Raw genomic sequence first — 25,434 nt, forward strand, 5'->3', positions numbered from 1 at the left:
AAAGAATTTATTAAAGATTAAAGGTTTTACCTATTAGATTGATAGAGGATTCAGAAAATTGCAGGAAAAAATTGCAAGAAAAAATATATATACATATATGCAGGAAAAAAAAAAATATATATATATATATCCGGAAAAATATAACCATATATAAAGTGTACAAAAAAGGGGGGGGGGGGGTTCCATGCCCATTTATAAATCATTACACAAGGATCCTCCCATGTATACACCCATCCACATATACCTACATAGATATGTATAAATGTAGATAACCACCTACATATGAGGATACTGATTATCACAAATGGAGGGGAAAGGAAGGGGAAAAGGAGAAAGGGGAAAGAACCGTACTCAAAAAGGTGGAGAGGCCAGTATGTATTTTTAAAGAAAGGCTCCATAGTTTTGACTTTCATTAAGCCCATCCGGACTCAAAGTCCCTAGTCTAAATATCCATTTACTCTCCTGCTGAAGGAGTATCTTGTTCAGATCTCCTCCTCTAATGCCTAGATGGATCTTTTCCAGGCCAAAGACTTTCAGACTCTTGCCACCACCTCCATGTTTAACATACATATGCCTTGCTACAGGGGAAAGTTTTTTCATCTTATTTAAGTCGGTGGTTATGTTCCTTATATTACCAATATGTTCCAGAACTCTCTGTTTCAAAGCTCTTGATGTCATTCCGACATATTTCATTCCACATTCACATTGCAAGCAATATATGACTCCCACGGTATTACAGTTGAAAAAAGATTTAATTTCCACCCTATTTCCTTGTCTGTCATAGGTGTATTTTGTCTTAGCCATGTACTGGCAAGCCTTACAGCTTCCACATGGGAAGGACCCCTCGATTGTAGGTGTTTTTCTTGATGTTCTTTCAAAATGGCTGTCTACCAGAATGTCTCTCAAATTTTGAGATCTCCTCCAGCCCATAATCGGTTTTGAGGCAAGTTGTCGACTCAAATCTCTATCGGTATGTAAAACTGACCAGTGTTGTTGTGTGATATTCACTATCTCCTGCCATTCCTGGCAGAAGTCACCCACAAATCTGGCCTGATTTATTGTACTGGTTTTGGCTTTGTTCTTGGGGAAGATTAGCTCCTCCCTTGGGATTTTGGAAGTAATATACATTGCCTTTTTTATACTCCTGTTACTGTAACCCCTTTCTCTTAGGCGCTTGCCCAATTCTATACTTCTACTTTTAAAGGTTTCCATATTAGAACAATTCCGGCGTAACCTCAAAAATTCACCTTTTGGTAAATTTCTAATCGTCGGTGGGAAATGACTGCTGTTTCTATGAAGAACACTATTTGTTGCTGTGGTCTTTCTAAAGAGATCCGTGGTCAGTTCTCCTTCTTCATTTTTAATGATTTTTAAGTCCAAGAATGTAATTGAATCATTACTAATATCCGATGTTAATCTGAGATTCAGATGGTTATTGTTGAGATGTCCAATAAATTCTCTCAAAAGTCCCTCCGTATTACTCCAAATCATCAGGACATCATCAATGTACCTGAGCCAGACTGTAATAAATTGCGTGTACTTTTCGTTGTTTTCTGTGAAAACGATCTCACGTTCCCACCATCCTAGGTAGATGTTCGCGTACGTGGGTGCGCAAGCTGCACCCATCGCAGTTCCGCGGGTTTGCAGGTAAAAGGCATCTGCGAAAGTAAAATAATTTCTCATAAGGACGAATCTCAGCAGATCAATCAAGAATATATTGAAATCCTCTGTATCTTTCATATCCAGAAAATACTGTACTGCTGATACCCCGTCCTGATGATTGATGCTCGTATATAACGATTCTACATCAAGGGAAACTAAGAGATGTTCCTGTTCCACTCTGATGTCTTGTATCTTCCGTAGGACATCCGATGTATCTTGAACATAGGAAGGTAGACTTACCACGTGTTCTCTTAAATGCAGATCCAAAAAGATACTAGCCTGTTCGCCAAGTCCACCAATTCCAGATACTATAGGTCGACCTGACGGAAGGTCCCTGTTCTTATGTATCTTAGGGAGCATATAAAATGTTGGAACTTTTGGGTTTTCGACTGTTAAGAAGGTATGTTCTTGTTTAGTAATGGTGCCATCTTTCAAGGCCTTCTCAATCATTTTCTTATAAAGATGGAGATAATTATCCGTGGGATTAAACATCAAACGCGTATAGCATGAGGTATCCTGCAATTGTCTCAAAGCCTCTTTAGTATATTTGTCCTTGGACCAAAGGACTACGTTACCACCCTTGTCAGATTGTTTTATTATTGTATCATCCCAAGTTCGTATGTCCCTAAGTGCTTCTTTTTCTCTTTTAGTAAGATTATCCCCCAAAATGGGTCTTGTTTTCTGTGACAATTCCAAATTATCCAAATCCTTGGACACCATTTCTCTGAAAATTTTGACAGCTGGGCATAAGATCTCTTCTGGGTAAAAAGTCGATTTCTTTTTACAGGTTGGGCGACTTTTACTGCCTTCCTGAATATTACCCATCTGTCTCTGGTCCATAGGATCTGACAGTTCTTCTAGCTCTGACAAGGCCCTTAATTCCAAATCAGTCCATTCACACATCTCTTCGCCTCTCAAAACTAGAGATGAACTCTCGTGGTCTGAATTTTTTCTCTGTTCATGAAACTTTATTAATAACAGCTTTCTACAGAACAAATTCAGATCCTTCTCCCATTTGAATCTATTCATCCTAGATACAGGGGAGAAGGAGAGTCCTTTGCTTAGGACTGACTTATGGTCTTCAGTTAGAATTCTATCTGTCAGATTTATAACTTGGAGAGAGTCACAAGCACTAAAGGGAGTTATTTCCTGAACCTCGGGGATTGTCTCTGTGGGAGTGATGTTCCCCAATTGTCTTGGTATCTTCCTCTTCTTTTTACTTCTCCTCGTCCTCCTCCCTGTTTTTTGTACCGACCCCTTTCCGTTCTTGGAAATTCTAAAAAATGTGCTTCTGAGGTATTCATCTGGGAGTAGGGGGTTCCTGTTTTCTGATATCGCTCTGAATATTCCTCTGTACCAGAGGAATCTGCTTCTGATGAAGAATATTGATGGCTGCCCGCCCTTTGTCGTTCCATTTGGTATGGCTTTTTCCACTTAAAGATGTCGCCAGTAGCGTAGTCCCTCTTGTCCCTAATGAATTTATTCTTTTTTCTATCCATTATCATTTGTTCATACCCCTCAAGTTCTTTTTTGTTTTTCTCAAAACATTGCTGGAAGTGCACATCTTTTTCCCATACTTCCAGGTTCTTACCTAAGGCATCAATTTCCTTATCGATCTCTTCCAAGATTAGGAGGTCGTGTTTTAGTAGTATGTGAAGGAGTTCTGTGGAGCACTTATGAAGTGTTTGTTCCCACTCAGATTTTAAGGAGGGTGTAGCCAGTTCAAAAGTTGGAAAGATCCTTGGTCTAAGTCCTCTAGGAGAAATTTTGTGTTTTATATACTGTTCAATTGTTGTATGATCCCACAATCATATAAATTATATAAAGCAATTATTTTAAGAAGAGGAAGATACCAAGACAATTGGGGAACATCACTCCCACAGAGACAATCCCCGAGGTTCAGGAAATAACTCCCTTTAGTGCTTGTGACTCTCTCCAAGTTATAAATCTGACAGATAGAATTCTAACTGAAGACCATAAGTCAGTCCTAAGCAAAGGACTCTCCTTCTCCCCTGTATCTAGGATGAATAGATTCAAATGGGAGAAGGATCTGAATTTGTTCTGTAGAAAGCTGTTATTAATAAAGTTTCATGAACAGAGAAAAAATTCAGACCACGAGAGTTCATCTCTAGTTTTGAGAGGCGAAGAGATGTGTGAATGGACTGATTTGGAATTAAGGGCCTTGTCAGAGCTAGAAGAACTGTCAGATCCTATGGACCAGAGACAGATGGGTAATATTCAGGAAGGCAGTAAAAGTCGCCCAACCTGTAAAAAGAAATCGACTTTTTACCCAGAAGAGATCTTATGCCCAGCTGTCAAAATTTTCAGAGAAATGGTGTCCAAGGATTTGGATAATTTGGAATTGTCACAGAAAACAAGACCCATTTTGGGGGATAATCTTACTAAAAGAGAAAAAGAAGCACTTAGGGACATACGAACTTGGGATGATACAATAATAAAACAATCTGACAAGGGTGGTAACGTAGTCCTTTGGTCCAAGGACAAATATACTAAAGAGGCTTTGAGACAATTGCAGGATACCTCATGCTATACGCGTTTGATGTTTAATCCCACGGATAATTATCTCCATCTTTATAAGAAAATGATTGAGAAGGCCTTGAAAGATGGCACCATTACTAAACAAGAACATACCTTCTTAACAGTCGAAAACCCAAAAGTTCCAACATTTTATATGCTCCCTAAGATACATAAGAACAGGGACCTTCCGTCAGGTCGACCTATAGTATCTGGAATTGGTGGACTTGGCGAACAGGCTAGTATCTTTTTGGATCTGCATTTAAGAGAACACGTGGTAAGTCTACCTTCCTATGTTCAAGATACATCGGATGTCCTACGGAAGATACAAGACATCAGAGTGGAACAGGAACATCTCTTAGTTTCCCTTGATGTAGAATCGTTATATACGAGCATCAATCATCAGGACGGGGTATCAGCAGTACAGTATTTTCTGGATATGAAAGATACAGAGGATTTCAATATATTCTTGATTGATCTGCTGAGATTCGTCCTTATGAGAAATTATTTTACTTTCGCAGATGCCTTTTACCTGCAAACCCGCGGAACTGCGATGGGTGCAGCTTGCGCACCCACGTACGCGAACATCTACCTAGGATGGTGGGAACGTGAGATCGTTTTCACAGAAAACAACGAAAAGTACACGCAATTTATTACAGTCTGGCTCAGGTACATTGATGATGTCCTGATGATTTGGAGTAATACGGAGGGACTTTTGAGAGAATTTATTGGACATCTCAACAATAACCATCTGAATCTCAGATTAACATCGGATATTAGTAATGATTCAATTACATTCTTGGACTTAAAAATCATTAAAAATGAAGAAGGAGAACTGACCACGGATCTCTTTAGAAAGACCACAGCAACAAATAGTGTTCTTCATAGAAACAGCAGTCATTTCCCACCGACGATTAGAAATTTACCAAAAGGTGAATTTTTGAGGTTACGCCGGAATTGTTCTAATATGGAAACCTTTAAAAGTAGAAGTATAGAATTGGGCAAGCGCCTAAGAGAAAGGGGTTACAGTAACAGGAGTATAAAAAAGGCAATGTATATTACTTCCAAAATCCCAAGGGAGGAGCTAATCTTCCCCAAGAACAAAGCCAAAACCAGTACAATAAATCAGGCCAGATTTGTGGGTGACTTCTGCCAGGAATGGCAGGAGATAGTGAATATCACACAACAACACTGGTCAGTTTTACATACCGATAGAGATTTGAGTCGACAACTTGCCTCAAAACCGATTATGGGCTGGAGGAGATCTCAAAATTTGAGAGACATTCTGGTAGACAGCCATTTTGAAAGAACATCAAGAAAAACACCTACAATCGAGGGGTCCTTCCCATGTGGAAGCTGTAAGGCTTGCCAGTACATGGCTAAGACAAAATACACCTATGACAGACAAGGAAATAGGGTGGAAATTAAATCTTTTTTCAACTGTAATACCGTGGGAGTCATATATTGCTTGCAATGTGAATGTGGAATGAAATATGTCGGAATGACATCAAGAGCTTTGAAACAGAGAGTTCTGGAACATATTGGTAATATAAGGAACATAACCACCGACTTAAATAAGATGAAAAAACTTTCCCCTGTAGCAAGGCATATGTATGTTAAACATGGAGGTGGTGGCAAGAGTCTGAAAGTCTTTGGCCTGGAAAAGATCCATCTAGGCATTAGAGGAGGAGATCTGAACAAGATACTCCTTCAGCAGGAGAGTAAATGGATATTTAGACTAGGGACTTTGAGTCCGGATGGGCTTAATGAAAGTCAAAACTATGGAGCCTTTCTTTAAAAATACATACTGGCCTCCCCACCTTTTTGAGTACGGTTCTTTCCCCTTTCTCCTTTTCCCCTTCCTTTCCCCTCCATTTGTGATAATCAGTATCCTCATATGTAGGTGGTTATCTACATTTATACATATCTATGTAGGTATATGTGGATGGGTGTATACATGGGAGGATCCTTGTGTAATGATTTATAAATGGGCATGGAACCCCCCCCTTTTTTGTACACTTTATATATGGTTATATTTTTCCGGATATATATATATATATTTTTTCCTGCATATATGTATATATATTTTTTCTTGCAATTTTTTCCTGCAATTTTCTGAATCCTCTATCAATCTAATAGGTAAAACCTTTAATCTTTAATAAATTCTTTATGGGAGATCATGAAATAAGTCGCTATAGTGCGAAATTATACGCATAATCAATGCTAAATATACTAATATCCTAGAAGACATTTTAATTATGGATAAAGTCACAATGTGTAAATAATGTGCAATCCTAGATCTATATAATTGATGGGGTGTCTGAAAAAAGATATTTCCATCAGCTGAGGACTCAACAGAATGCATAGATTAGTTATGACTCTTTGGTTACATCATGACTGTGTTATTTTTAAACAACTGCTATGGATCATTTCTCCAGCTACGTGTGAATTAGTAAGATCATAAATACGATTAAAGAGGTGTATGTGAAATTGCATGTAATTGATTATATAGAATTATTAGTAAAGTGCAATCAATTTAGTCCCAAACATACAGACATATATAGGATAATTAATATGAAGAGATAAATTACATATTTATATATGAAAAAATGTTTTTTTCAAATAATGACTAAATTTGGAGTTTTTTTGTATTATTTCTATTATTATTATTGTCTATTATTATATAGATATAGAATAATTAATTTTGTAATCGATTTCTGTATTATACTTTCAATATACATATGTATATATATATATATATATACAAAATATTCCATTTATATGTTGTTGAATGTGGTCACTGGTATCCATATATGCTTACAATTTTTGTAACTTCTAATTTAATTATATTGGTGAATTGCGAACTTTATTATGTGATAATTTGTGTTCTATTTAGCTGCCGAGATCAGGCACTATACCCTTAATTACAGCAATCACAGACATGGATGGGAACTTAAAACTACGTATCCCATAATGCAGCAATGCTAAATGAATTAATTCAATCCACATTGTATCAGATCGTAGGATAATAATGATTGGCCGAGTGAGTTACACCTTCTCAGGTAAATAAGACTACCGGCAGTAAGAGCTTCATTACCCCTGACGAAGCCGTCCAGGTGAAACGTGCACGTTGGGTTAACGGCGGATAATAGTGCATGTGGATGCTACCCGAAAATCGCCTATCCTGCTTACATACACTGGTTCAGCGGCTACGACGGACTGCACGCTGCCCGCGGCAGTCTAGGACGGCAGGCTCCTGATTGTGATCAGCCATCCCGTGGATGTCCTAGATCAAGGATATCCTGAAGGGAAGTATATGTCAGTGACGGACTAATGGCGGATGACAGCGTATGTGGATGCCATTTGAAAATTGCTTCTTCTGCCCTCATACACTGATCTAGCGGCAGCGACGGGCTGTATTTTGCCCGCGGTGGTCTTGAACGCCAGTTACTTGACTGTGACCAGCCATCCCGTAGACGTCCTAGAATAAGGATATCCTGAAGGGAGGTGCATGTCGGAGACAGTAGTAACTACATTTCCTGGCATCACGGCTCCGGAGCCAAACGATTAATGAGGAGCCGCACACTGATAGCAGCAGAGGGTAATCGATAACAACACACAGAGGATAAGTAACAACATTCCCTACTCTTATTCTATTATTGCACTATTTTATTACTTATGGGCTATGATATGCTTAATTATATAACAATCAATTTACCATTAGTACAATATGAATTATTGTGGATGAATTTAATAGTAGGGTGTTCTTCTTACTGTGGTACGAGCGATTAGGGTCGCATCCGCATGTACAAATCCGCCTTTTTGCAAATAAAATGCAAATTATTCTGATCAGAGCAAATATAATGCAATTGTGTTTTAATTGGATATAATCTTTACTGTGCGGGTATTGAACATACCACATTAATCATGCACCAAATTGATTAAACGCACAATGTTTATTGTGTGGGTACTGAACATACCACAGAAATTATGTACTTAATTGATTAATTGTACAGTTTGTTGGGCAGATTAACCCATTAAGGGCAGAATAAACCCATTGCATAATTATGTACTTAATTGATCAATTTGTAGGGCAGATTAACCCATTGTTTTATTGTTCTTAAATATAAATTACATGGGAATGAAGAAATTTGTTGATACTGAGCTAATCCCTTTACATTTATGATGTGGAGTAAATACACTCAAAGAAATACAACACAAAAAAACATCAAAAAAATACAATTCATTGACAGTACTATCTAAAACACATAATGTATTATCATTTTTATTTTCACTTGTATCCATTTTCTTTTGTAAGTGCTCTCTCATCGGTTTGACTCATCTATTGAGACAACGACAGCAGAAGCACACTTTTTTCATATTGCACTCACACCCATTAGGACTCTCTCATCCTCAATTCGATGTCATTGGATAAGATTGGGGACAGTAGACATCCCGGGTGTCACTGCATATGAAAGCTGTATTTCTTAGAAACCAACTCAATAAATGTGTTACAGATATATACCAAAGTATCTTTTGATCTTTTGAGTGTTCCTTCACTAAATGTTACATAAATTCACTGTGAATATTCACAAGAGGGTGATACCCTAAATGTATACTGTATTTGATACAAATTAAGGGCTGGAAAATAATCAGTATCACAGTTATTTAACACTGGTTAGGGACTTCTCCCCTGCACTCTCATTAACTCTGCCATAGTTTCGCTAGGTGGAGTTAACAGCAGATACAGGTCTTGGGAGTGATGCATATATGCTCCAGTTGGTTCTCTCATTGGGGATTCGATGCTTTTTAAGCAGATCTTCGAAAGCAGAAACCAGGCATCATCATCTATTCCTCCCTATCTTCCTTCTGACTTTTATCTTCAGTAATTCTTTTCACACAATATTGATTTATTACCCTAACGGGCAAATTAATCAGCCATATGTTAGGCAGTGCTGTGTGATTTGTCAGATGAATGGAACAACAAATCATTAGCAGGGGGTAGTAGTAATTAATACAGCCAGATATATCATTAACATCCCCATAAATTAAGTGTTTTATGTTGTATGTCCAATGTGAGTCCGTTTCAATAAAAGTTACGTTTTATTTAGACTACTACTAATGAGTGCCCCATAAAAAGGAGTTGTCTTTTCTCTCTTGTTTATTGAAGTTAAAGTATACAGAAAAGTCCAAGGCACGGCCATGGGTACACATTTGCACCCAACTATGCTCAGTTATTGCCAAACAAAATATTGCTGTATACAGTATATACCAGGGCTGTCCAAACCGGTCCTCGAAATCTACCAACAGTTCATGTTTTCCAGGCCTCCTGGACATCTGTAGAATTGTCAGTTAGGAATGAATGCAGCACATCTTTGTGGCAATTACAGAGTCATGGTGCAATTAAAATCATGACTGGGACATAGCTATACCAGGATACAATTTATTTAGGAAGGATAGAATAGGAAGAATAGGAGGAGGGGTAGCAATGTATGTGAAAAAAAGCATAAATGCTACTTTAATACAAAATATTGAAGACAAAACTGAGGCCCTTTGGGTCACCATAGAAACCGGGGAGAAGGATGTTATTCGCATTGGGGTGATCTATAGACCACCAGGCCAGGGGCAGGATTTGGACAGAAACCTATTGTTGGACATCACTAAAATGGCTTTAAAGGGAGAAGTCATAATCATGGGAGACTTTAATTTACCCAATGTAAATTGGGAGGGGTCTTTTGCAAATTCAGCTACAAGTGACAAATTTCTACATTCCTTACAGGGAGCATCTCTCAAGCAATCGGTGACGGAGCCCACTCGCAAAGATTCAATATTAGATTTAATTGTTACAAATGGTGATAGGATATCCGACATATATGTGGGTGAGCACCTGGGATCCAGTGATCATCAAGCAGTATGGTTTAGTATAAAGACAGGATCCAACTCCTGTCACACAAAAACAAAGGTGTTGGATTTTAGAAATGCCGATTTTGCAAAAATGGGGAGATGTTTAAGTGATTCATTGGCGGACTGGTGGAACTTGGAAGGAGTGCAGGAGAGGTGGGAAAAACTGAAAAGTGCTATACTAAGTGCAACTGATCTTTGTATCAAAAGGGTTAGGAAAAGCACCAGGAAAAGGAAGCCAGTGTGGTTCACAAAAGAAGTATCAACTAGTGTGAAAGCAAAAAAGATGGCTTTTAGGAAATACAAACAGACTCAAAATAATAATGACAAAGAGGTGTATCTTGACAGACGGAAGGATGGTAAGAAAGTGATCAGACGTGCAAAGGCAGAAGCTGAGGAAAAAAATGCCCAGTCAGTAGATAAAGGGGGCAAAACTTTTTTTAAGTATATAAGTGAAAGGAGAAAATCAAATGGAGGAATAATAAGACTTAAGGCAGAGAGTGAGCATTTGGTGGAGGGAGACAAGGCAATAGCAGATCACCTAAATAATTATTTTTGCTCAGTATTTACTACAGAAGAAGGGATGGGGCCACAGTTAAGTTGCAAGGACACTCATAAAAATAAGGTAGATGAAAGTACATTTACAGAGGAGAAGGTCCTAACAGATATTTCACAACTAAAAGTGGATAAATCAATGGGACCAGATGGGATACACCCAAGGATACTCAAAGAGCTAAAAGATGTGCTGGTTACATCGTTAACAGAATTATTTAACCAGTCACTAAATACAGGTGCCATTCCAGAGGACTGGAAATGAGCAAATATAGTTGCACTGCACAAAAGTGGAAGCAAGGAAGAAGCAAGTAACTACAGACCAGTGAACCTTACATCAGTAGTGGGGAAAGTAATGGAAAAACTATAAAAAGAAAGAGTTGTGGAATATATTAAATCAAACCACTTACAGGATCCAACACAGCATGGATTTACTGGTGGTAGATCATGCCAAACAAATCTTATTGACTTTTTTGACTCTGTGACGAAAATAATAGATCAAGGGGGAGCTGTAGATGTAGCATATCTAGACTTTAGTAAGGCATTTGACACTGTCCCACATCGCAGACTGCTAAATAAACTTGAAAGCATGGGGGTGGATTATAAAACAGTTAAATGGATAAGAACCTGGTTGCAGGATAGGAAACAGACAGTTGTAGTTAATGGAGTGCAATTTATGGAGGGAAATGTTACCAGTGGAGTACCCCAGGGATCTATACTTGGTCCAGTTCTCTTTAAAATCTTTGTTGGTGACATTGCAGATGGTATTGAAGGGAAGGTATGCCTTTTTGCAGATGATACAAAGATATGCAACAGGGTAGACACACCGGGAGGGGTAAAACAAATGATTGATGACATAGCTAGGCTTGAGAAATGGTCAAGAACGAGGCAACTACAGTTTAATGCTAAAAAATGCAAAATCATGCACTTGGGTCTCAAAAACCCAAAGGCTAAATATAGTATCAAGGGTACTATGATGGAAACTACTGAGGAGGAAAGGGATTTAGGAGTCACTATTTCAAGTGACTTGAAGGCAGGAAAGCAATGCAACAAAGCAATGAGAAAGGCAAGTCAGATGCTTGGTTGCATAGGGAGAGGTATCAGTAGCAGGAAAAAAGAAGTGATAATGCCACTGTATAGGTCTTTGGTGCGGCCCCATCTGGAATACTGTGTCCAGTTCTGGAGACCATATCTCCCGAAGGATATAAATACATTAGAGAGTGTACAAAGAAGGGCAACTAAAATGGTGCATGGCCTACATCACAAAACTTACCCGGAAAGGCTAAAAGATCTTAACATGTATAGTATGGAGGAGAGAAGGGAAAGGGGGGACATGATAGAAACTTTCAAATATATCAAGGGTCTTAACAAAGTTCAGGAGGGAAACATTCTTCAAAAGAAGAGAAGTATTAGAACTCGAGGACGTACACTGAGACTGGAGGGGGGGAGGTTCAGGGGAAATTTAAGGAAAAATTACTTCACAGAAAGGGTAGTGGATAAGTGGAATAGTCTCCCATCAGAGATGGTAGAGGCTAAGACTGTAGAGCAATGTAAACATGCTTGGGATAGGCATATGAATATCCTTACAAAGAATTAAGGTTCAAAAAGGGTTGAGATTACCTAAAGGATAAAAAAAAAAGGGGCAGACTAGATGGGCCAAGTGGTTCTTATCTGCCGTCAAATTCTATGTTACTATGTTTCTATCTCGAGGACTGGTTTGGCCAGCCCTGGTATATACAGTACATAAAATACATAATAATAATATGAAGATTTATGCAATAAAAACTGACCATTTTGTTATACTATGTCAAGCATGGCAATATTAACTTGGCGTCCACCACCAATTTCAGCCAAGATTCAGCTGAATTCCTAGATTTAGTTGCCTAAGTAAAAGACCAGATTTTGCAAACAGAAACCTTTAAGAAAATGACAACAACATCTCTTCTTAGTCTGGTCCCCATGTTGTTTACCCCCTGCCACCTTGTTTGGGAGACTAAATAGTATGACCTATGAACTCACCCAAAGTTCTCTCCCCATTAAGATCCACCTGACGGGCCATCTCCAGGGCTTCAGTTGTAGCGATGTCAACATTACACGGGACCACAACCAAGCAGATGGTTTCCTGTCTATCAATATACTTTCTGATGAGCTCTTTAATCTGTAAACATAATATGAAACAGGTATAGTGAAGGGTCGAGGCACAGAGTACGGCATGTCATTTAGTATCCATATTTAGTATCCACCACAGGTGCAGCAGTATATACATGTGTGCATTATACACAGGTGCTGGAATTCCTCGGAAAGTGGGATGGCCGCATGGCCGCCACCTTCCCAGGGCTTCCAGCGTCTTCACCTGATGGGCGGCAGCTGCTAAGCTCTTTTGCATAGCCGCCGCCCATCCAGGACTTTCGCCGTCTTCTTTCTTCAGGAGCTCTTCACAGCTCCTCCTCTGATTGACAGCGGATCCAGTGACGGATCCGCTGGCCAATCACTGTGGCCTCACTGACAGGGGCATGCTTTCATAGGTTGAAAGCACGTCCCTGTATGAAAGCGGCACCTCTAATATATTTTCAATGGGCTTTTAATGCCCATGGCTAGGCCCTGCCCGTGCCCGCCCCTCGCTCCCATACCTTTCCCCATTGACAACGGGAGGCACCACAATCGGTGCCTCCCAAACACATTTTCAGAGGATCAAGGATTAGAATAATATAAAGAGGATACATATGACACAGGACATGAGTCATATGCATCTTCTTTGTATTATCTTAATCATTAATGACAGGGGAGGCACTGCCTCCCCTGACTGCACGTCCCTGAGTGATGGTATAAGTGAGGGAAGGAAGAGCACATGAGAGCTTATATCCTAAAGTGGAGGGGTAGACAGACAGGGGTGACACAGGCAGGGGCGCCAGGTAATCTGAGGGGGGCATGGCCAAAGCAGGGAGGTGCTGACAGCCCTCCTCCTTTAAAAATAAAGTTTCTTTGCGGCCGCGACATGCGCTGGACAGGTGGTGGGGACGATTGGTGGTGGGAGTGAGGGGGGGGGGCAGTGACGTGAGGTGAGGTAAATGGCCCAGGAGGCACTGGCTTGTACCAGAGCCAGATTTACACACAATATATGAGTCAAACGGTTCATGTGAGTGTTATACACAGGTGCAGCAGTATATACATGTGGGCTTTATACACAAGTGCAGAGGTATATACATGTGGACATTATTGACATTATACACAGGTGCAGCAGTATATACTTGTGGGCATTATACACAGGTGCAGCGGTATACACAAGTGGACATTATACACAGGTGCAGTAGTATATACATGTGGGCATTATACATAGGTGCAGCAGTATATACATGTGGGCATTATACACAGGTGCAGCAGTATATACATGTGGGCATTATACACAGGTGCAGCAGTATATACATGTGGGCATTATACACAGGTGCAGCAGTATATACATGTGGGCATTATACACAGGTGCAGCAGTATATACATGTGGGCATTATACACAGGTGCAGCAGGATATACCGCTAGAAATTTGGTGAGTGTTGATTGGAGATGTTCAGAAAAGGTAGGCAGTGTGGGTGGGGGTGGGAGGGGGGGATAGGGCACTACCTCACCTGCCATAGACTTTTTACTCCAGAGTTTTGAGTATAAAACTTATTAGAGTAATACAATGAAGATATTTCTACTACAGTCTTTCTATTTTACATATACATTATATAGTCAGAACTCTGGCACAAACGTTAGTATGACAGGAAAGGCTCTGCCACACCTGCCTCACCCCACCGCACGTCACTGGTGTGTGGGGGAGGGTACGATCGTTCATCATCCTCCCCCCCGCACGTCAAGCAGGGAGAGAGAGGACACTGCTGCAGCTACCTCTCTCCCCAGTGCAGCACACAGCAGCGTGCTCTCTCTCCCGGTTCCGAATGCTGCTGCTGTCTGCAGCGGGGAAGTGTGGGGGGCAGCGGGGTAAAGAGTACCCACCCTTTATCGGTGCCACTGAACACAGATAGGATAGACAGCCTGGGCAGTGGGTTAGGAGGAGAGCTGGATGGCTTTAATGATGAAGTTGGTCTTGAGAGCCTGTTTTAAATTTTGTAGAGTGGTGGAGAGTCTGACAGGGAGAGGTAGAGAGCAGTAACCGGCATAGTGCTAGGGCATACTGTTTGTTAAATGTATAATTTCAATATTTATTAGCTAAACGGTGGTATAAACTAGAAGAGCCGCAGACCCCACATTACAGGATTAATAATCAAACGTAATTAAGATTCACAAGCAAAAGACAGCACTGGTATCATCCCTATTATATAACGGAATTTGCTGCACTATATAAGAAACTGTTAATAAATAATAAATGATATGACCTGCATCCCCTCCTACCGCGCACAGCGCCCTAGATACCGTAGCGCTTATTTTTAGTTTTCACCTCTGAAGTAAGACTGTGGTCCTGAATGTTTGCGTACAACCCTGATGGGGAGTGGCTTGGCCATGTGCAGAATGGTTCCTGCTTCACCACACACTCTGCATCTTAAGACGCAGCCATTGGGGGGTGGGGAGGGATTGGCGTCGGACATCATACCCGAAAACGGAGGCACGTCATCCCAGTTTACTAGGAGTTTTGTTTCCAGCTTGTGCACTGATTGGCGGGGAAGCATTGCTCTTTAGCGGCTGTAATTAAAATTATAGTACTGTGGGGGAGGGGATGTGGGCGTGTCCATGAGGAGTGTTCACTCTGGCCCAGTAAAGGGGGTTGGTTTTCTCACAACCCATTTTGAAGTTTGCGTTGGACGTTCTGCGTCATTAAGTGTGCGTTATACCAGGCCGCGCTGTCTGCAATGCTTTCTCAGCCATTCCTTTAGTCTCATTATTATTAGAGATGAGCGGGTCAGGCTTTCCGAGAATCAGACCCACTCGACCATAGGTTTCCGAGGTGGGAGCCGCGTCCAGCTTGGGTTTTCCCACCTGAATTGGATCCCAAAACGAGGCAAAGCGCAATCCCCCCTATGTCAGATTTAGCTGTTTTTTGGATTCTATAAAGTTCCCCGGTGATCGCGCCTTCTTCACTCCAGCTGTGTCCAACCAGGGGTGCTGTTTTGTCCATCCACGGGTGCTGTGCTGTGTTATCCATCAAGTGGCTGCTGTGCATACTTACCGACTTCTGGGCTGCTCTCTCTGGGAGAGAGCAGCCCGTCGGCTCAACAGGGGGGGCTGGCAGTCAGGTGACGCGCAAGGGGGGCGGGTCAGAGGCGGAACGGAGGTGGAACGGGGCGTGGCTTCCGGAACGTGTAATTTAAGCCACGCCCCCCGCTGTGTAATGCCGTGATTACCGGCATTATACAGCAGGGGGCGTGGTTACGATGACGCGATTCAACAAGAATCGCGTCATCGCCTGCCCGGACCGCCCACTTTACTCGTTAAGTGGGCGGCGGGCAGGGGGTGACCCCCGTAAATCGGAAGACTTGCCTGCTCTTCCGGGGGGCCGGGAGGGTCACCCGTTTTTCGGGAGCCTCCCGGGCATTCCGGGAGGGTAGGCAAGTATGCTGCTGTGTCCTCCAGGGGTGCTGTGCTGTGTTGTCAATCAAGTGGCTGCTATGTCCTCCAGGGGTGCTCTGTCCATCCATCAATGGGCTGCTATGTCTGTCCAGGGGTGCTCTGTCTGCCGAGACTGTCACTGCCCCCTCCCTATGCGGCATCGGTCGCTTAGAGCCGGTGGAGATACTAGCTGCCGCCTATGTAGTTGCCAGGCGCATCGCTGCGATGAAGCTGAAAATAAACTACATCTCCCAGCAGCCCTTGCTGCCGGGAGCTGTACTTTACTTTCAGTTTTATCTCTGCAGGGTTGTGATTGGATTCAGAGGGGGTGCCCTCCCACCCCACCCCACTGCCAGTGCCTTTAATCATTACAGCCACTGCTGCACTGGAAAACAACTGGGGTCCAAAAAGGGGGCGGGGCTAAACGGCACTGTACACACTGTGCCATGCCAGCCAGCAGCAGAAGCATTGGAGAGATAAGGGTTGGAGAGCAGCAGCACAGCCTAAATAGTGAGTATGACTCAGGGAAGGGGTACTGTATGTGTGCGACTGCTACATGTGTGTATGAATGTGCGCATGTGTGTGACTGAATGTGAATATCTACATATCTGTATGGGTGTGGTATGCGAAACAGCATACCGACGCCAGTATCCCGGCAGGGGGGAGGGGGGGCAAGCAGAACAAGCCCCTGGCAGGCTCGCTGCGCTCCCCACAGCAACCGCTCTATGGGTGTCGTGGACACTCACTAGTGGGAATAGTCCCTGTTGGTCGGCATGCCGACCATCGGGATTGTGAGGGTGCGGTATATAGGGTGAGGTATTGTGACCGGCAGTCACATGACTACATCCCATCTGTATGTGTGCTTGTGTGTCACTGCATGTATATGTGTCACTATATACGTATTTATACAGGTGTGTGATTATATGTATGTATGTATGTGAGTGAATGTATGTGTGTGTATTTGTATAGGTGTGTGATTTTATGTATATATCAATATATGGGTTATCATTTTATTTTTTCTTCATCCGTAGAATGCAGGGGGGGCGCTAAGTTAATGACTCGCCCTGGGTGACAAAACTCCTAGTTTCGGCCCTGCCTTTGGTTATTATTTGTGTTTCTTACTATCCACAAAACCGCCTTTATGAATGAGTAAAAATTTTGTGTGGGGATTTAAAAAGTTTAAATATATGCATATAGTATATAAGATATTGATTTGCAGTGAGGTCAGTGGCTGGGGAGGCACTGGCTAGTATCAGAGCTGCCTCACCTCTGGTCCCTGTATTTCAAGCGAAGAGTTGCACATTCGGTAAGTTTGGACTATGAAAATCAATAGAATAATACAAAGAAGGCAACTCCCACATCTTACCTGGTCTCCAATGTCCTTCGGCTGGCCTCCAACTGCCACTCTTGCAATTCCAGGGAGATCAATGAGTGTAAGATTGGGAACGTTAGGAGAGATCACCGCAAGGCTTATAAGCTCAGAGCTGATCCCCTCACCTGGACCAGCTATTGCGTCCTGAGCTGCAAATGAGAAATGGGTAAAGCAACATTAATATATTGGTTGTGAATCCCCTTATAGAGTTAAACTATATTTATGTAATGTACATTTGGTTGCATGAGGTGAAGTTACCACTCTGTGCACTTGATGGATGGTATAGACTAGGGATAAGGGATTCTGAAGAAAAAAACACCTCCAATTCCAAGGTTTGGTCATGGAAGTACCCTATGCTACTAAGGAAGATTTGTCATGAACCTTAGGTTTCATCTGAACTTTTCATCTGACAGAAATTGTTTGTATACACTTCCTATACATGCTGTAAAAAGATGTTAATATGCTCATAGACATTTTATGTTATCGTGGCTTTTATGTATTAAATACTAAAACTGAAACTTTTAATTTGTTTTGACGTGATATACAGTACCATCCACAAGCACACTTAGACCCTACGGGCGCTCTTCACACCGTCGTAAGGGGCTACGCCCCGGTAAACTGGACAGAAAAGTGAAGGAGTAGAATAGTAGATGGTGAAGTTGTGGTGGAATGGTTGGTTTGTTTGTGGGTAGATGTAGTATGACAAAAGGGAATGTGCTGGAGAATGGGGTGCAGGGGTGGGCGTTACGTGTGTAAGCGGCAGTGGTATAGAGGGCGTTACGTGTTTAGGCGGCTCTGGTACAGGGACGTTAGGTGTCTAAGCGGCACTGCTACAGGGGCGTTACGTGTGAAAGCGTCACTGGTAAAGGGGGGCATTATTATGTGTGTAAGTGTCAATGGTACAGGGTGGTGTTACGTGTGTAAGTGGCACTGATGCAGGGGGTGTTATGTGTGTAAGCGTCAGTGGTACAGTGAGCGTTACGTGTGTAAGCCTCACCGGTAGAGGAGAAGTAACGTGTGTAAGCGTCACTGTTAGATGGGCTGTGTGTGTTATGTGTAATGAGCTGTGTGTTGGGTATTGTGGTGTGTATGTGTGGAAGGTTGAGTGTCTGGGGGGGCGGAAATAGAAATGTCCATGTTATTGCTTGTGTAAGCATCACTTATAGAAAGGGCGTCACGTGTGTAGGTGTTACTGGTACAGGGGGGCGTTACGTGTGTAAGTGTCACTGGTACAGGGGGCGTTACGTGTGTAAGTGTCACTGGTACAGAGGGCATTACGTGTGTAAGCGTCACTGGTACAGGGGGCGTTACGTGTGTAAGCGGCACTGGTACAGGGGGCGTTACCTGTGTAAGTGTCACTGGTACAGAGGGCGTTACGTGTGTAAGCGCCACTGGTACAGAGGGCGTTTTGTGTGTAAGCGTCAGTGCTACAAGGGGCATTACGTGTGTAAGCGGCAGTGGTACAGGGGTCGTTACGTGTGTAAGCATCACTGGTACAGGGGGGGGGGCGTTACATGTGTAAGCGGCAGTGGTACAGGGGTCGTTACGTGTGTAAGCGGCAGTGGTACAGGGGGGGGCGTTACATGTGTAAGCGGCACTGGTACAGGGGACGTTTCGTGTGTAAGCGTCACTGCTGCAGGGGGCATGACGTGTGTAGGCGTTACTGGTACAGGGGGGTGTTACGTGTGTAAGCGTCAGTGCTACAAGGGGCATTACGTGTGTAAGCGGCAGTGGTACAGGGGTCGTTACGTGTGTAAGCGGCAGTGGTACAGGGGGGGGCGTTACATGTGTAAGCGGCACTGGTACAGGGGGCGTTTCGTGTGTAAGCGTCACTGCTGCAGGGGGCATGACGTGTGTAGGCGTTACTGGTACAGGGGGGTGTTACGTGTGTAAGCGTCAGTGCTACAAGGGGCATTACGTGTGTAAGCGGCAGTGGTACAGGGGTCGTTACGTGTGTAAGCATCACTGGTACAGGGGGGTGTTACGTGTGTAAGCATCACTGGTACAGGGGGCGTTACGTGTGTAAGCGCCACTGGTACAGAGGGCGTTACGTGTGTAAGCATCACTGGTACAGAGGGCGTTTTGTGTGTAAGCGTCAGTGCTACAAGGGGCATTACGTGTGTAAGCGGCAGTGGTACAGGGGTCGTTACATGTGTAAGCGGCAGTGGTACAGAGGGCGTTACGTGTGTAAGTGTCACTGGTACAGGGGGCGTTACGTGTGTAAGCGCCACTGGTACAGAAGGGGTTTTGTGTGTAAGCGTCAATGCTACAGGGGTCGTTACGTGTGTAAGCGGCACTGGTACAGGGTGGGCATTACGTGTGTAAGCGGCAGTGGTATAGAGGGCGTTACGTGTTTAGGCGGGTCTGGTACAGGGACGTTAGGTGTCTAAGCGGCACTGCTACAGGGGCGTTACGTGTGAAAGCGTCACTGGTAAAGGGGGGCATTATTATGTGTGTAAGTGTCAATGGTACAGGGTGGTGTTACGTGTGTAAGTGGAACTGATGCAGGGGGTGTTATGTGTGTAAGCGTCAGTGGTACACCTCGGTGTGCTGAGGGTGACGGGGCTGCTGAAGGGGGGTGGATGTGAAGGAGGCTGCTGTGCAGTGTGGTGGTGGAGTGACATGGTAGGGGGGGCTAGCGGCGGCCTTGGTAGCGGGTGTGTGGTGGGTAAGGTGGGTGTAGTAGGTGGTGGTGGGTGGTAAGGGTGTGTGGGTGTCTGTTTGCGTACCTGCCAGTGTGGGCCGTCAGTGAGAATGGTGTGTCCCTTCTCCTATAGTGTGTCATGTGGTGTGCTGACACAGATAGGGCAGGGTCTGTGACTCCAATACACACACACATATACAAACATATTTTATTAGGAAATATATATCCAGAAATATACACACATCCATATAGATTTCCACACCCCTATATATATACACACACCTTAGTGCTCAGCAGTCCTGTAAATCACTGACCCCTTACAGGCTTAATAGCCTGAGCTGTTTGCTGCCTTAAACGCAGCTTAGTTATGGGGCCTCCCTGTGGGCATTACTCCCCCCCCCCCCCCCTCCCCGCGATCTGCCTTCTCAGAGACGGACCGCGGCTGCCGTGAGAGCTGTCTGCGGTCAGCCTTTCAGCCTTCCCCCCTCTGCATACAAAGGCGCCGTTCGCGGCTCCGCAGCTGTGGCGGGTAGCGGCTAGCAGAAGCTAACCGCGGGAGGGAGGGGGGAAGCGTCGTCCGCGGACTGGGGAGCGTAGGTATGGGAGCGGACGGCCGGGAAGCGGCTGCGGCTTGGCGCCCAGTGGCGGCTGCTGTGCAGTCCGCGGCTGGGTACAGGCAGTGAATGGTGGCTTGGCGGCCAGCGGCGGCTGTCCGCGGCTGGCCAGGCAGGAGGTGTGGTGAACTTTGCTTGGCTGCTGAAGGGGGGTGGATATGAAGGAGGCTGCTGTGCAGTGTGGTCGTGATGTGAGATGGTAGTGGGGGGCTAGCGGCGGCCTTAGTAGCGGGTGTGTGGTGGGTAAGGTGGGTGTAGTAGAGTGGGGTGAGGGTGTGTGGGTGTTTGCTTACCTGGCAGTGTGGGACGTCAGTGAGAATGGTGTGTCTCCTGGTGGTCCCTTCTCCTATAGTGTGTCATGTGGTGTGCTGACACAGATAGGGCAGGGTCTGTGACTCCACCCAGCATTAGAAGTGCAGCCACAGAGTCACAGGGCTAATATATAGGAGATGAAAGGGCGTGCGATGGTGAAGGAGGCGCAGCCCCTTGCGACGCCATGAACAGCACCTGCAGGGCACGATGTACAGAATGTAGCGGGTGCGGGGGGGACTGCGGATGGTGTCTGTAGATGCTGCGGGTGGAGGGACGGCGGAAGTGGGGGTGGGGCCCGGATGGGGAAGGTGCTGCAGGTGGTGGAGGGGCAGGAGCGGGGGTGCGATTGGTGGGGGAGGGGGGGACCGCGGATGGAGGAGGGTGTCTGCAGATGCTGCGGGTGGAGGGGGGCAGGTGTGGGGGGAGACATATAAGGGGGGTGGATGGTGGAGGAGGCCTGGAGGTGCTGTGGGTGGTGAAGGGGCGGAGGAGTGGGAGCCGCGGGTGGTGTAGGGGGTCTGGAGGCACAGCGCGTGGGGGAGGGGTGGAGTGCCGCATGTGGTGGAGGGGAAGGTGCGGAGGTGTGGTGCATTGGGGAGAGGTCTGGAGGCGCTGTACCTGCCAAAAAGGATAGGGGTGACAGGGCCAGGGTAGGGGCGGCAGGGCCAGGACAGGGGTGACAGGGCCAGTATAAGGGTGAAAGGGCCAGGATAAGGGTGGCAGGGCAAGGCCAGGGGTGACAGGGACATGACAGAACACAGGGCACGGGAGAGATTGGTATTAGGGACAAAACAGTGGTGACAGACAGATATGTCTTACCGGAGTCACTGCTGCTGTTCCACTCCAATCTGTTGGGATCTGCTGCTGGTGGAGACTTGGCATGGCTGACTCTCTTAGGCTGGAGTCCTGCTTCCTCTGCCCGTCCGCATCCCTCCCCCCCTCCTCAGTCACACACCGCGGACCTCGCGGCTGCCAGGCACTGTGGTAAGAGGAGACTGGGAGTGACTGGTTAGCCCCCAGGAGACGCTGCGGCTGGGGGGAGGAGGGGGTCATAGCATGCACGCGGCGCGGACCTCGCGGCTGCCGGGCACTGTGGAAAGGGGAGACTGGGAGTGACTGGTTAGCTGCCAGGAGACGCTGCGGCTGGAGGGAGGAGGGGGTCGGAGCCTGCAAGCAGCTCAGACTTCTGCAGCGCTACCCGCCGGCTAAAGTGTGTGAATGAGCTGGACGCACCTCACTGCGGGTGGCAGCGCTGCAGTTAGCGGTGGGGTTGCAGGGGCTGGAGATAACAGAGGCTGTACGGAAACTGCACAGTGGCTGGTGACCCACAAAACTGCAGCTGAGAAGCGTGGAGTGTGCCAGAAAGTGACGCTCCTCCGCGCCAGAGAGACCCTGCTGAGTATGCTGATGTGGGGGTTCAAGCACACAGTGAGCCGGTGCCCGTCTGTCTGTACAGCATACCCCCTCACACACCCCCATACCCCCCAAATGTCCCGATTTTTGTGGGACAGTCCCATTTTTGGGGGTCTGTCTCGCTGTCCCACCCGCAGGTCGCAGTGTCCCGCGGTGGTGGGGAAGATGGGGGGGGGGGGGGGGCAGTTGGAAAGCTCCTGTACTCGCTGTTCTGCTTAGCAGATCAGCGGTGAATAGTGGAGACAGAGGGAGAGGGGGCATCAGGGGGTACGGATTAATGGGGGGTTCCAGCAGCAGAGCCGGATTAAGAGGGGGGGGGCAGGGGTTACGTACCGTTAACCCCACAGTTTTAGGGGTCTCCCCGGCTGGAGTACCTCTGTCCCATCTCACAAGCTCCCCCGTCCTACCAGCAACAGCGGCAGCATTGTGCTACAGTCAGCACACGCTGCTGTGTATTGGCAGGTCTGTGGTGTTGCAGGGAGGCAGCAGTCTCCCTGCTTTCTTCTGCCTGTGCGGGTGTGTAAGGGGGAGCGACCACCTCCTCTGGATTTAGCCCTAGCTAAGGGGCCAAAATTTCATAAAAAATAAATAAATCCTGGAATTTGCATAAGGGGGCGCGGCCTCGCGTCCGCGATTAGGCCACGCCCCCAGCCCCACAGCAGGCACAGCAATGAGATAGGGCTCCACTGTCACAAGTGCCCTGGTCCCCCTGGACTCATAATCAGCCCCTGGGGGCATGCCAGCAGCTCACAGAGCACTGGGCATGCCCCCTCACTGACGAAAACGGGGGCCCTCCCGTGAAGCCACGCCCCCTTTTCGCTGTGTGTGTGTGTGTGTGTGTGTGTGTGTGTGTGTGTGTGTGTGTGTGTGTGTGTGTGTGTCCCTCCTGCCTGAAGAAAGCTCCTGAAGAAAGCTGGGAGGTATGCACCCCTGTCTGTGCCATGCCCATACTATCTGCTTCTGCTCCTAGTCTCCTATAGATTTGGCCAGATCTGTCACTCATTTTACTAACTCCGCCCAGTGTTGTGACTCCGCCCAGCATTAGCAAATGAGTCACAAAGTCACAGAATAGGGCTATTATATAGGAGATATATATATATATATATATATATATATATATATATATATATATACAGGTTGAGTATCCCTTATCCAAAATGCTTGGGACCAGAGGTATTTTGGATATGGGATTTTTCCGTATTTCGGAATAATTGCATACCATAATGAGATATCATGGTGATGGGACCTAAATCTAAGCACAGAATGCATTTATGTTACATATACACCTTATACACACAGCCTGAAGGTAATTTTAGACAATATTTTTTTATAACTTTGTGCATTAAACAAAGTGTGTCTACATTCACACAATTCATTTATGTTTCATATACACCTTATACACACAGCCTGAAGGTCATTTAATACAATATTTTTAATAACTTTGTGTATTAAATAAAGTTTGTGTACATTGAGCCATCATAAAACAAAGGTTTCACTATCTCACTCTCACTCAAAAAAGTCCGTATTTCGGAATATGCCGTATTTCGGATATTTGGATAAGGGATACTCAACCTGTATATATATATATATATATATATATATATATATATACATAAATATATATGGGGTTCTGTGTGTGTGTGTGTGTGTGTGTGTGTGTCTGTGTGTGTGTGTGTGGGTAGGTATATATATATATATATATATATATATACACACACACACAAACAGCCCCATACGCACACACACACAGCCCTATATATATCTCCGTATTATCTGACTATTATGCAGTAATATTTTTCACTCGGTGTGCATTAGGGAACACACAGTTTTTTCCTACACAGAATTACCCCTCCCTTTTAGCACCTGAGTGACATTACAATCTGATTGAGCAGCTTTCCATTTTGTGTATTATATATATATATATATATATATTATATATATATATATATACATACATACATACATGCATACGTATGGGGCTGTTTGTGTGTGTATATATATATATATATATATATATATATGGGGCTGTGTGGATATATCCGTCTATATAATATATATATATATATATACAGTGGTCAAAGTGGGGCGGTATGGTATACCGCCACTTCTTCCACTGACCCGGAAATGCGGAACTGAAAGTGCAGCAGGAGGCGAGGCATCCTGCTGCACATGGTGCTCTCCGTCCCTGCGTGGTGGCCGGCGGCTGTGTAGAGCGCTGTATTAGCTCACAGCCGATCACCTCCGCTAGCCACACGCCACTCACCACCACCCGCCTTTGCCCACCGCCGCTAGCAGCCCACCGCTCACCGCTGCCAGCAACAAATGAGGTAATGTTCCCCTGCTGTCACCTCTCTCCCTGTCGTTACCGTCCCCGTCCCTACTGTCACTCTCTCCCTGCTGTCACTGTCGTCACTCTCTCTGCCTGTCGTCACTCTTTCTCCCTGTCCTCACTGTCGTCACTCTCTCTCCCTGTCGTCACTGTCGTCACTTTCTCTCCCTGTCGTCACTTTCTCTCCCTGTCGTCACTGTCGTCACTCTCTCTCCCTGTCGTCACTGTCGTCACTCTCTCTCCCTGACGTCACTGTCGTCACTCTCTTTCTCCCTGTCGTCACTCTCTCTCCCTGTCGTCACTCTCTCCCTGTCGTCACTCTCTCTCCCTGTCATCACTCTCTCCCTGTCGTCACTCTCTCCCTGTCATCACTCTCTCTCGCTGTCGTCACTGTCTCACTGTCGTCACTCTCTATCCCTGTCGTCACTCTCTCTCTCCCTGTCGTCACTCTCTCTCTCTCCCTGTCGTCACACTCTCTCTCCCTGCTGTCACAATTTCAGCTCATTCAGTGTGCTATAATGTGAGTTTCGGCTCATTCAGTGTGCTACAATGTGAGTTTCGG

The 25,434-nt window shown here is 45.1% G+C and overlaps 1 protein-coding gene across 1 annotated transcript in view; it reads right to left on the reverse strand.

Annotated features, from left to right (window-relative positions):
- Window positions 1-25,434, reverse strand: part of LOC135029536 (interferon-induced GTP-binding protein Mx-like) — a 50,214-nt gene that overhangs the window by 13,800 nt on the left and 10,980 nt on the right. Inside the window, exons 3-4 of the mRNA XM_063953860.1 lie at window positions 17,555-17,709; window positions 12,670-12,808 (exon numbers count right to left, since the gene is read on the reverse strand). Coding sequence (XP_063809930.1) covers window positions 12,670-12,808; window positions 17,555-17,709 — 294 coding nt within the window. The remainder of the gene's footprint in view (window positions 1-12,669; window positions 12,809-17,554; window positions 17,710-25,434) is intronic.

Source organism: Pseudophryne corroboree, chromosome 2 (genome assembly GCF_028390025.1).
Source record: "Pseudophryne corroboree isolate aPseCor3 chromosome 2, aPseCor3.hap2, whole genome shotgun sequence".
Taxonomy (NCBI): Eukaryota; Metazoa; Chordata; class Amphibia; order Anura; family Myobatrachidae; genus Pseudophryne; species Pseudophryne corroboree.